The 13,225-nt window shown below is 34.5% G+C and overlaps 1 protein-coding gene across 1 annotated transcript; it reads right to left on the minus strand.

Moving 5' to 3' along the window:
* Nucleotides 1-348: 348 nt before the first annotated feature.
* LOC135681218 (uncharacterized) lies at nt 349-10,554 on the minus strand. Its single transcript, XM_065195556.2, has 2 exons — nt 10,414-10,554; nt 349-3,822 (listed from the first exon to the last, which is right to left on the minus strand). Exon 2 carries the CDS (start codon nt 3,778-3,780, stop codon nt 2,356-2,358), a length of 1,425 nt encoding a protein of 474 aa, XP_065051628.2. The 5' UTR covers nt 3,781-3,822; nt 10,414-10,554; the 3' UTR covers nt 349-2,355.
* Nucleotides 10,555-13,225: the final 2,671 nt, after the last annotated feature.

Consider the following 13,225-nt stretch of genomic DNA (forward strand, 5'->3'; position numbering starts at 1 on the left):
AATGCCTAATTTTGCTTATAGGGTTTTTTTGCATTTAGAATTGACAGGATAATTGTGAAGAAATTTCATGTCAAGTCGCTGGGGTCCCTTGAAATTGCCAAGATATAACTGTCATAGTCGATACTTTGTAAATCATGAAGAAATATCCTAACAGTAGTTCTCTAGACTACACACAGAGATCCTATCTCGATGAGCTCCAAAACTAGATGAACGAGGTTGGAGGCAAGATATTCTAGCAAAAAATTGGAAAAATTACCCAAAGCCCCAAGTAATTTTTCTATTGGTATTTTCATTATAAATTTTCAAAAAAATAAGCAGAAATAATTAAAGAGTCAGTAAAGAGACATGTTTATCATACCATTTTATCATATATTATCTCCCTCTAAATCTTTCTATTTTATATAAATAAAACTTTTATAACTCTCATTATTCACAATAATTTATACACGTCAAATAAACAGCTATATAATCAATCAACAATATGACCTTATTTTAATCCATCATCAAATGCCCTACATTATTCAAGTCACTAATAGCAAAAGTAATGCTTTTGTGCTCAATAAATTTTGGTGTACTAGTATGATTTTGATTAAAATATCAAAAGGTTGTTCACATCGAAATAACATATAGGTGTTTTAATAAAGCAAAACAGCTTCAAGGTTTGATTTTTTGGATACTGACTTTTGAACAAGCCCAATGAATGAATCCCAAAATTTGGAGCACAGTTTAAACATCACTTTACATAAAATGTTGGGCCACATTGTTAACTATACATCATAAATGTATATAAATCGGAATGTTCGTAACATGTCCTCTTTTTAAATAACACTTGGTAGAATCTTCTAACAGTCAGGTTTTTAACTATTCTATAGAATGTTAAGGTTTCTGCTTAAATATAAATTAATCACATAAATAATCGGAACAATACCACAAACAAAGTAATGATATCAACTTTTGAGCCAAACAAAGAACATCAAGACATAACACTTATAATATTAATTCAAAAGCTCCTAACAAATTCATATGACAGTCACTGAAACCCACTATCAGGGGAATATTATAACACTCTGAGTATTCATCATATACTGTACTTTTGAGCAAAGATCTGGAGTTCAATGATGTATCTTTAATGCACGCTTTTTGGTATGTTATGTATTTGTCTTAACCTATATTTCCATATTATGTTTTGAGAAAGTTTTTTTAGTAAAAGTATTGCACAATATATTTGCCATATGGGACACAGGACTTTCAGGCTTCTGTCACACAAGACAATGTCAGTAAAGTATATAGGCCAAACTTTCTAGATAAAAACAAAGGTTTTCTAGAGCAAATAAATAATTATAATAAGTTATTTTGCCTTTTTAGAGTATGAAAATGAAATTGTGGGAGTTTCGGGTTTTATAACAAAGTGTGGATTCTTAAATTTGAAAAGTGGGGAATTTTCAGATCTACATCATACAGAAATGTATAGGGCATCAGCTAGATATTTCCAGCTTATTCATCTGAAGATAATTTATATTAACAATATCTATGATAAAGTTGGTTTCGTTTAAAAAAAAAAAATTAGTATCTATTAGGGCAGATTGAGCAGACAAGTCTGATCAATGCAATATGTCATTTGCGTGTAAATCTGCGTTTCGCGGGTGTAAACGAGGGAAAGCACGTTGTGGTTCAAAACAATGGGATATGCATATTGAATGCAGAAGACAAGACAAAACGATAAGTCTCTAAACAAAATTTCGCAAATTTATCTAGTCTAAACTGCCATTCTTTGAAGCGTGCGGTCTCTGTTTATTTTTGTCAGTCTTATTGCTAACGATAATCCAAACCGTTGTGAAGGGCCGTTTATTGTTTTTCCAAGTTGGTTGTCTGTGTACAAGTTCTTTTGTTTGGTGACAATAGACCTCGCTAAAGCAGCCGTGGCCGCCCTGTTCAGCGGAGGGCTGTTAGGCATGGCACAGGTGTTCGAGACATGGAGTTATTGTAGTATAGCAACGTGCATAGGCAGGTTGTTTTGATTCATACACATTGAGAGCCTCTTTAACATAAGTACCACTTATAAATATTTCCTAACACATATAACTCAGAATATGCAATAATATTAACACATTTTGTCAGGCTGTGAAGCCTTTATAAAGAATTTTTGACATTGTTTGATAAGAGAACTGCCATTAAAAATGTTCTTTTCTTGGAATCTTCTTTTGAACAGACAGACGAACAAGTAAAACCTTGCATAAAAGCTGCTTTTTAAGCATCGTTAAAATTTATACCGCAGGAAATTTGACCCAACACGATTGTACGAAGAAAGCCTTGCACAAAAAGCAAGCCTTCAATAAAATTAAATATATACATTATTCATATCTGGGGGTGGACAAAAGGAAAGCGCGAGTGCATTGAATGCAAGTGGTTTAAAAGGCCACGTCGCCTAACAAAATTCCTACCACAAAATTTGCATGGGTAAGTGACGTGGTCGGTTTCGTGTAATTTTACGTGTTTTTTCATGTTGCTTGGATCACTAAAGGATTTTCCACAAACCTGGCATTTTAGGGGTTTTTCCCCTGAGTGTGTCCTCATGTGAATCTTCAGCACGTATTTCCTGCAATAAATTTTTCCACATTTTTCGCATTTGAAGCCTTTGCTCCCTGAAACTTGTTGCTGCTGCCGTGTTTGTAAGGGTTGTGTGGGGGTTTCCTCTCCGTCGCTATGTTGTTCCTTTTTCTTCACAGGACGGGGGGTTACCTTGGGCTTCTCAGGAACTTCTTCTATAGTTTCCTCTTCTTGCTTTATAGGAAATTTTCGTTCCACATTCTGTTGTTGGACATCTTCTGCTTGCACGGCCCCCAGGGTGTTTCTGTTGAACTCAATTCTACCAGTGTTTCGCAGCAGAGGAAAATCTTTGATCATCAAAGGAATGGGTAAAGAACACAATGTATTGTCTCCGTTCAACCAGGTAAAATTTGTTCCCCCGCGTTTTGACCCAATGTCACACTTGGATACGGTAGATCGCTGAAACTCCATACTATCAACTGGTTCAAAAAACTGGCTGATGTTTGGCAACTTATTACTTTTGTCTCCCTCGGCTTCCTCTTGGTCATTTTTGCCAGGGATGTCGAAAGAAGTAGGCTCTGGGGAACTTCTCTCTATTTTTACCTTTACTTCATCAAATGTAGCAGTTCCGTTATCATGTACCATTAAATTCAAAGTATCATTTCCGATTAAATTGTTTTCCTCTTCCTTTCCCAATATCCGCTCGATTGTGAAGTTTTTAGCATTGTCCGAGCGATTGTCGATCTCATCGCTGCTGTCTGATTTGATAAGCATTTTGTTAATGGTTTGTTGTTGATCGTTATACAAATGTGTACCAGTGGCGGGAACTCTGCGGATGTTCTGCACAATTTTTTCATCAGGCGATCTTCGCATTTCCGATGGATCTGGTTCAGATAATCTGGCCTTCTTCGGTTTTGGCGAAGTAGCGAAATCTGCCAACTTATTTACTTGATGGCCTAAGCCTTTTTCAGGCTTCGCTTTCGTGGGAACAGCCGGCGTTAGTTCTGGGCCTAAGTGAAATTTCTCCTTCCTGCTCAAATTGTCGCCAAGACGGCCGAAGATCAAGTCACTGGTAAACATAAATGTCTTGCGGAAAGCTTCCTTGCTAAGGTGAGAATCCTTTGTTAGTTGGATAGAAGATTTTTTCGCAGACTTCGACGAGAAGGCAGAATCTAGTAGTGTAAGAACAGATGGCAACTGCTTGCTTATGTTTTCAGCGTTGGCCAAACTCATTGTTCTTTCTTCGTACGCAGGAAGCACGCGACTGCTTGTCTCCTGAACAATGACAAAAATACAGCATTGTTAGGCAAATTAATACGGGTGTTCTTCCAGGGCTAGTTTCTTTCTCCTTGAGAAAAAGACAGCCTGTTCTGGATATCAAACAATGCGAAAGATTTTTCATCAGTGAATTACGCTCAACATTTTAGGTTACAATGAATTTTAAAATGTATAAATTATTCTCAAGAATTGCGCTATGAAATAATGCACGCATTTTTATTAGATAGAAGTGAAGGGATTTTTTTAGATAATGGCTTAAGCTACTGAAACTGCAACTTGCTCTGAATTAGAAACTTGGCAGAATTATAATCATCATGCGCTAGAAATACTATTTGATAAAATCGTTTGGTTTTTTCACCCAGAAATATGCTATCAGCCGGTTACATTCTAAAATGGTTTTTGCTTTTTCATTTTGTAATTTTGAATAGTTTTGCATAAACCATTCCATCACGTTGACCTATCCTGTCATGGGTCTTCCGACTAGTATGAGCAAGGTGTTAACCCTAAGGGGGGGGGAGGTGGGGGATAGGGGCCGTTTATTGAAAAGTTCAAAAGTGGACAAACCCAGGTATAGAGCGGAGTTACGGTGGTGTTCAATGAGGATATACACCTCTTCTAAAGTCTCTGGGACTAGGCTCTAAATTTAAGTCAATTTAACGGAACAGCGTTTGGAGTTTTGGAAAGTACCCACTATCTATGTGAAATTAAACCGAGCTCAATAATGCGGTTGGTAAACAGACACAGTTTGACTAAACTTTCTTTAAAAATTGTTTGATCAATAGAAGTTGTAGGATCTATCTGGTTTGTTGAATTCAATCTTTACGCTAGTCTCAAATTGCAAAAATTGGGCATGTTATTTTGCAGGCTGGACTATATTGCTGGAAAACCGTTTTCAGTCCTTTTCGCAAGAAGAGAAGCTACAAAACTGCCCTTGCCAAGGAGCTACAAGCAAGGATCAGGAAAGCCTGATTAAAATTTGAGAAAAAGTTCTTTGAAAAAATCAAGTAAGTAAAGCAATGCTGATTGTCCCTATTAATTTCTATTCATTTGCAAGAAAAATACAACGATTTTACAAACAGAAGTAAAGCGACCTTGCATAGATTTCTCTATTCCAGTTTCCTTTCATAGTCTTTTTACTATCAAAGCAATGTTGCTAAGTTCGCTATTTTTCTTGTTTTTCCCTGATTCCTCAACTGCGTTAGTTTTAGGCAAAACTGAGATCAAATTTTACTCCTTCAATCTTTTTTGACATCTTCACTTAGATGCACGAAGATAATAATTGCAGAGGAATTCCGAAGTAAACAGTGAAAACCCGCGTGTAAGAACCGACTTTTTCCAGAGTATCGCAAAACAGGTTCTTGTATTATTGGATATTTATTGACAGTCTAGGCTTAATGGGTTCTTAGTTAAGTTCTTAATTTCTACAGAGTAGATATTGATGTTTATTATCAGAAAATAGCATTAAATCTTGTCTTTTATTTATTCTAAATATTTATTCGCGTACCAATATTGCCAAAAGCCCACCAGCAATCAATAGATCAATGATACAGTGATGTTTATAAAATAGTAGAAATAATTTTTTCTTAATAACAGTTCAAATTTAACATAAATTGTGCATTTTTATTTTGACAATTTAATTTTCTGTCATATAATTGGTTTTTGGTAACAAAGTTTATAGATATGGCTAAACCCCACATATAAGAACCTGTTGAAAAATGTTTGGCTAAACAAGTTCTAATGTTTTGGAGCATTAAAAAAGTAAATTTGTGCACCAAGATTCTTAAATCCTAGGTTCTTACACGCGGGTTTTCACTGTATTATAAACCGTTGTCTGAAAGTTAAAAAGCTCACATGCAGGTAAACCAATGGTCAAATGCAAAGATAGGTGGATCATTTGGGAAAAATATTGGGTAATAAACATCAGGTAGGGACTGAACTAATGAAGGAGGGACTTCAACGGAATTTAGTACTCGAGCAAATCTTTAGGTTTTATCAAAAAGTGTGTAATTTTGACAATCCCTTTGGTCTATGAGTACTATAGATCTCAAGTTTGATAGTTTATTGCGGTTATCTCTAATACATCATATTATGTATCCTTTTATCATGGTATTGCCGAACACATAATCCAATCAACCATTATCGTTGTCGGAATTCTCTCTTTTCGTCTTATTGATTTATTGTTTCTGTTAGCTTAATTTGCTGTAAATGGAGTGGAAATGGAGTTTCTTTTTTACTTTTACTTACGTTTAGGAAAATATTTGCTTTTAAGTAATGTCTGAAAGCCCGGATATCATTTTTTTTTGTTTTATGAATTTGCAAAATTGCACGATTCCTGTGACGTAACGCCAATTTGTATCTTGTTACCATCTTTTGTTTTTTTCACGGCCCATCAATTAAAAGTTTACACTTCAAAGGTACCTGCATATTACCTCGTCTAGGATTCAGAGATTCGTGCCCTTATTAAAATTCTAGTAGCTATCTCTTCCATACAATAGAAAAGAGTCTTTTTTCTGAATGCACAGCATTTCATCGTAAAGTCTGTTGATTAGGGTACAAGAACGTGTTGCTCAGTAAATTGCTTACGAATCAATTTACATGCGTGTAGGCTATTGAATTTTGTAAATGATTCATTGCAAGCAACAGAATTCACGTTATTGTGATCCTAAAAATTAATCACCTGTGCAACACCTTTTGTCTTTGTTGAGAATGCTGAAAATATCTGCCCGATATCAACGATATCATAGATATCAACACAAAGTAGAAGTTGTGCAAGCTATCTGCTGTACAAATATTGAGACAATACAGCTGTAATAACTTAGCTTTAATTAGCATTTAAAAATTGGGCCATTCAAAGACAAATCAGAGATGTTTTTTGATAAAAGCCAAATTTATCGTTTGTCATCTATTTAAAAGGTTTTCTTATATCTCGAATGAACAATTGTCTGGATAAGAAATGTTAAACGAAACTAAATTCTGCATTGAAGGAGTTGATTCGAGTTCTATCAAAGTCCGCCAAAATCAATTTTATGCTGACGTTATCCTATTTCCTAAGACATTTTCGATTTTCAAGAATTCGAGGAGAAGAAAAAAATGATCGTGTGAAAGAACAGTCAGCTTGAACACTAGTTTATTTGAAATCATGTCATTCACTACTGGGCGTTATCAGTAGTCCTTCCTCAATAAAGCAAATTCAATCTATTTTTCATAATAAAACAGGTAGATGGTAGATAAGGCCCAAATGAGACTCTCCCATTAGATCTATGGAAAAAGCATACAAACGATGTATTTTTATAGAATTTACGTCAAAGTTGTATTTAATGTTTGCTCTAATACTATTTGAAAAATTGACAAGCGAAAGTGTAAGTTAGTACCAAATAAATGGACAAGTACCAATTTAATGTAATTTCGTGAAAAAGCATCCTAAAATCTTTACCAACCCCTCTTATTTTGCAGCTTTTCTATACGAAAGTTGAATTTATTGTTTAAATATTAAAGTAGTTTTCTGAAATTGCGTCTTTCTACATTGAAAATGTAAATATTGTTATGACGTTTTCAGCATAACTCTTCATCAAGTGACCTTGATGCCCTTCTTCAGACCTGATGAAGAGTTATGCTCGAAATGTCGTAACAATAGTCAACTTTTCATGTACAAAGTCGCAATTCTGGTTATATTTATTGGTATTTATCTCTTTCAACGTACAATGCACGAAAGCACATTGATTATTAAACCGACCCTTTAAATGTGCTTGCCTTTTGCAATGGCCAATTGTTAGAACAAAGACTATTGGTAGAACAAAGACTATTGGTAGAACAAAAACTATTGTCTTACTTATAATTCATGAAATGTTTACTGTTGTATTGATTCTAATTTCCAACTTCGTTCTATAAACATTATTATTGTTTGGAAGTCACAGCTTCAATGCATATTTGATGTTTTCGCTTTGATAAATAAACAAATTTTTTAAATGCAGGTTTACATCCGAAGACTTTTCTATTTGTAATCAAATCTGCTTCTGAACGAATTTTGAATGCCCATTAGTTTAAAAACTTTGCCATGGCTTTCCACATTATGACAATATTGTAAGTCGTTTGGAAGCCTGTTTAAATTCATTACGTAAGAATAGCTATTTTTGTTAGAAAATTTACCGCAATATCACTGTTGGCACAGGTCCGTTGGAAGTATTTGTGCAATTTCTTCTTAAAACCTCTGTTTGCTAAAATTCATAAGTAAATACCTTATATAAAGCAGAGCTTGACTTCCTGTCCATGAAAATTTAATGACCAAAGTATTTTGTCTTACTCTGGTTTGATTCTCAAGTAATTCTTTAAAATCTACTTCCAACATAAATTTCAACTCGAAAAAATTTACAACGTTGCTATCTTGTTTGTTATACTGTTCTATACTAAACTCTAAGATTTTAAGCTCTATGCTAAAATATTAAACGTCTCTTTACAACACATTTGTTAATTCATGTTAACGTTCTTTATCTACAATGAAATATTACTGAAGATCATTCCAGGTAAAGGGAACTTTAACACTGCTAGATAAATTTTTTGAAATTTCGAAATAATGGAATTGTGCCATTTTTGACTAATTGACCCTGTAGACCGGGGGTATAATACTATTTCCATTCTTATAAAAAAATTGGTATTTTCTAAACCAAAACTTTTCATCTTTTTGCAATTTATGATAAATGTCGGATAGCTGAAAACATTTTAGATTTTGGAACAAATCTAAAACCGTTTTTACTAGATACGGTCAAAAACGAACAAAATGTTGATGTTCTTGAAAATCGTGTTGAAAAGTCCGAAGTAACTCTAAGCCTGTAAATTCTCGTCATTGAAGTCCGTGACATTTAAGTGTACCTGCCCTGTTCTTATCCAAAATAAAATCATTGACAAATTCATAGCTCCTTTTCAACGTTAGATAAGATAGCATTGTAGAGTAGCAGGTGATCCTTTTTCCTGATGTATTACCCATTACTGTTAATGACTGTTTCTATCAAATTAACATGTAATTGAATTTTTCTATTGATTAATAAATTTCAAGACTGTCCACGCTAATTGCTATTACATTGATCAACTTGGTACAATGTCAAATAAAACGGCTAGTCCTAAAGCATTTAATTATGGTAATTATAATGATCTGACATCAGTTGTGAAGTCAATAATTTGGCGGCAGTCACTGTATTACTTTAGTGTACAGCTCAGCTCTTCAGAAGAATCGTTATCATAATAGTAATTGAATTGCAAGAGTCTGCTGTAATTTTGAAAATTATGTTATATAATTATCAAAAAACACAATTTTTGTTGAAACATTATTAGTATTGCGTAATCAGGTAGCTGCTTTTTAGTTTAATTTAATTTCCAAATTATCTGAATACGTATATCTGTTGGTTGTTTTACTTAGCTTGCGGTTCAAATCTTGTTATAGTGTAGTTGTAATCAAAGCGTTAATGTCAGATTTTTTACACGCCAAACACTCGTCAAGTTGAAATGGTTTCACGTACGGCATAAATAATAGATAATGAATTACCTAAAATGACATGCTTTTCTCGTGGCACTGTACAGTTTTCATGGTGTCATTAATTTGGCACTTTAAGGATCTTTTTGGAACTATACATCATGCTTAAGCGAGCTGTTTATGAAATCTAGGATTAGGAAGCTTACTCGCAGGGGTCCTTCTTCCGACAAATCTAGGTCTTGAAATCTCAGTTGATCACAATTTGTAGAAATTTGCATAAGTAAACATCCGTACCATTGCAAGCATTAACGCAATAGTTGTCAAGAAAAGCAAGCGCTTTGCGTTTGATACGAATGATAATATTGGCTACGTGAAATCGTTTTAAAGCTTTCTCTTTATATTTCGTGTGATACTTGACAGATTAACTTTTCAGGTGAAGGAACATAGAGAATAGAACCTTCTTTCTCATACCTAAGCTGCAGATTAAGCTGCAAAAATGACATATGATGAATTGTGCGCAAGAGAGATTCTATTTGGTGCTTGCATGTTGTTGCAAAGTTTCTATAAGATTTACAAGACGTAACGTGATATTGATGATTCCTTTTTACAAACAGTAATCAATTTCTTCAATTTTGCTTTTTTGTCTACTCATTTGCAGTTATTTTATTAAAAGAACTTCTTACTACAGGTGTTATACTTTCTTACAAGATTTGTTTGACTGTTTATCTTTGTGCCAGATTTTTCGTCAAGAATACACAGGAATTCTTGAAAACGATGTTCTTGCAAAAGTTGACAGTTTGTTTATTTATAGATAAACAGAAGATCAAATTTGCCAAAAAGTAAATTTTAAATGTTGATAGAACTTTCCTACAACCACCTTTATCCTATAAACTATGCTGTTCTTTCTTAATGAGCTCTGATATTGCTCTGATGGCAAACTAGCTGCAAAGAAGGTGAAGAAAAATACATTGCTCTTTATCATTCTTGTTGAAAAATGAATCACTTTTGTATTTCCATTCAAAAAAAGCAGTTGATATCGGTAAAACTATTCTTCGTAAAATTTGTATCTGGCATGTGTTTGCCATAGATTGTAATCATCAAGCAAGGAAAGATAGATGGCATACCTCAGGCTGCACAAAATGCAGATGTTTTTTGGTTGCTTGTCCGAAAATATCTTGAGGTCTTTTGAGATTCTACCTGCACTTGAGTGCTCTGTTGAGGTAGTTCTACAACTAAAGTTGTTGTGGAAAATTAGCAAGCCTTCTGCACCTGTGTTTGTTAAAGCATCACTTTCTATGTGACTAGAGCGAAACAACTCGATTCGATCATAACCACGCGTACTGGCATGCTTTCATTCCCATACAACAATTGGCTGTCTAAAAAGCGATTCATTGTTAGCGATCAACTCAAAACAATGGTCTTATCAAATTAAACAAAGAGCTTTTCAACATGCTGTTTATCTTCTGGACAGGTGGTATTGTGGTCTATGCTCTTAGGGCTGTTTTGCGTATATTTTTGCGGCCACCAGCCCGGAAATCCTTACGCGGCCACTTCTAACGATACTGTATGCACAGTTGATGTTGCAGTAGCCCAGATCAACGGTGTCTTTTGCCTGTCTTTTCAAGTGTATTTTGTAAAGATAAGATTTTATTTGTAGTATTTGCATTGGGAACTATGCTTTGGAAATTGCCATTTTGTTCCAAGTCAGACATACGGTGTAAGCAAACTGTTGTGATACTTTATTTGATAATCGGTTTTCACTTACAAGCTCTTCTAGAGTGGGGATTGCAGATTTCCTTGATAATAGCGTTACATCAAGAACTTTTTCCATAAAAATGCATTTGATTCAAGAGATACCCGCGATGTACGGTACTTGATTTTACGTTAAGGCGCAGTCAAAAATCCCACATTGGATGTTTTTTCATTCATACCAAGTCCTTGCATATAAGCATAATCTTTGGTGGCATTTATGAAGTTCCCACATCCCAAAAAATGTCATTGCTTTTTTCTTAATAAACATTATACATACTAACATGTCTTTCATCTAATTTTGCTTTTTGCTTATAAGTTTTCATGGAACTTTTTCTAAATTTTTGCTTTACAGATTTTCTGCATGTTTCATTAGCATGTTACACTGTATGCGATGTTTTTGTTATTGTCTGACCTCAGTCTCCCTTGATTAGGATTCTTAAAAGCAGGGGCCGTGATCAGAGCAGCTAACGGGCTAGCGCCGCCACTCATTGCCTGGTGGTTATGTGTACAGCAGATGAAGCTTCAAACGCTGATCTCTGAGTTTGTACACAATTCATTATTTCTGTTGGCAAAAGACCTGCTCCAAACGAGAGTTTCTATTGTTCTATTCCTTACACGTTGAATGAATGAACGAGGACCATGCTACAGCATTTTCACCTGCAGTTCGTTATCTCTGCCATTCTTTTAGGCCACTGGCTGTGACCACGTGTGTGAATTGATCAAAACAATCTTTGTTGAGCGACGAACGCAACTTGTAGGCGTGAAGACGGGATTTTACCTGTAAACCCACATGTCTTTCAATCAGAAACGGTCACCAATCTTTCTTTCTTTCAATTACAGTACTTAACTGTCTGAGACACTTTAATCCTGTCAATTTGCTATTTATTGGATCTGATACATAATATGTTGTTACAGAAATTTTCTTATGCCTCTTGATGTATATCAGCAAACATATTGTTAAAGAGTTTAGCTAGGAAAAATTCCAAGAAAATAAAGATTTATTCAAACGCAACAGTCCAGAAAAAGTAGACTTGAAACACTGCTAGTTTTTCGAAATATGTTATTTTGTATGTCGACGACTTTTTAACAGGCAAACGTCTCCGAAGGATAATTCCTGTATACTATTGCAATTTTCCTGCTTTTAAATATAATTTATTTGATTAAAGTTTAAATTTATATCTCTTACATCTTAATATCTCGATGCCAATATTTGTGCAGAAGGCTACTTTCGCACTGCTTTTGCTTTTGGGAAAGTGATACTATGCTTTCCTATCAAATATCACTCATCTCGCATTGTTCAAGCAGAGACGGCATGTTCCAACGTCGTTTCCTACAACCCACGAGAGCTATTTTTTCATCAATAAGTAATGTTTTATCCTTTTCAATAAAAAGCACTAAGGTCTGTGATCCTAAGTCTCTATCGTTAATATTTTATAAAGCATTTGTTACTCATCCTTAGTCGTGGAACAATAGAAGAAGAAGATCGTTTAAGTAAGCTAAGTAAGGCCTCCTTTATTATCAAATGCTAGTCCTTTTGCTCACCAGGTAATGCATACTTCATTGCTTCACTGCCGTGCTAATGATATCCTTCCTTAAAGTTCTCTTTATGCATGACCCCGATTAGGAGGACATTGGCCTGATAACAAAAATAGGCCTTATCGTATCTTTAAGTTTTCTACGCTAAAAAGAACCATGCAATTTCAAATAACATCAGCTTTCATTTTATCCATTTAGTATAATACACAAAACTCCTTCAGCTATTTATCCATAAACACAATACGCCTTCAGGTACAACTTCAGTAACTCTAGTGATTTTAAAAGAAAATTTTGAAAAGATCTAGCTGATTGGCATTGAGTTTAACGGGTCTGACGTAACTTGATGAAACTTTAATCGATATTTCTTGAAAATAATTTATCTGCTCCTAATAAAATGCGAGATATTGGCATTTTCAGATAAGGTTTTGATTGAAAATAATGTAATCTATTTTCTCAAATTAAGATGTTACAACTTGCTAATTTGCATTAAATGAATTTGAATTTTGACCCAAGAACTCATGTTTGATGTCATGGTGACTCCAGGCCACTTGATTTAAAATAACGACGTGACTGCACACATGGGACTATGCACAAGCTTTAATAAATCGCGTATTACTAGAAGAGTTCAGCTAGCACCTTATTACATTG

Source organism: Rhopilema esculentum, chromosome 12 (assembly GCF_057945365.1).
Source record: "Rhopilema esculentum isolate cy_ngs chromosome 12, ASM5794536v1, whole genome shotgun sequence".
Classification (NCBI taxonomy): Eukaryota; Metazoa; Cnidaria; class Scyphozoa; order Rhizostomeae; family Rhizostomatidae; genus Rhopilema; species Rhopilema esculentum.

Coding starts and splice junctions, on each gene's coding strand:
- LOC135681218 (XM_065195556.2), bottom strand. CDS start 3,780: ATGAGTTTGGCCAACGCTGAAAACATAAGCAAGCAGTTGCCATCTGTT.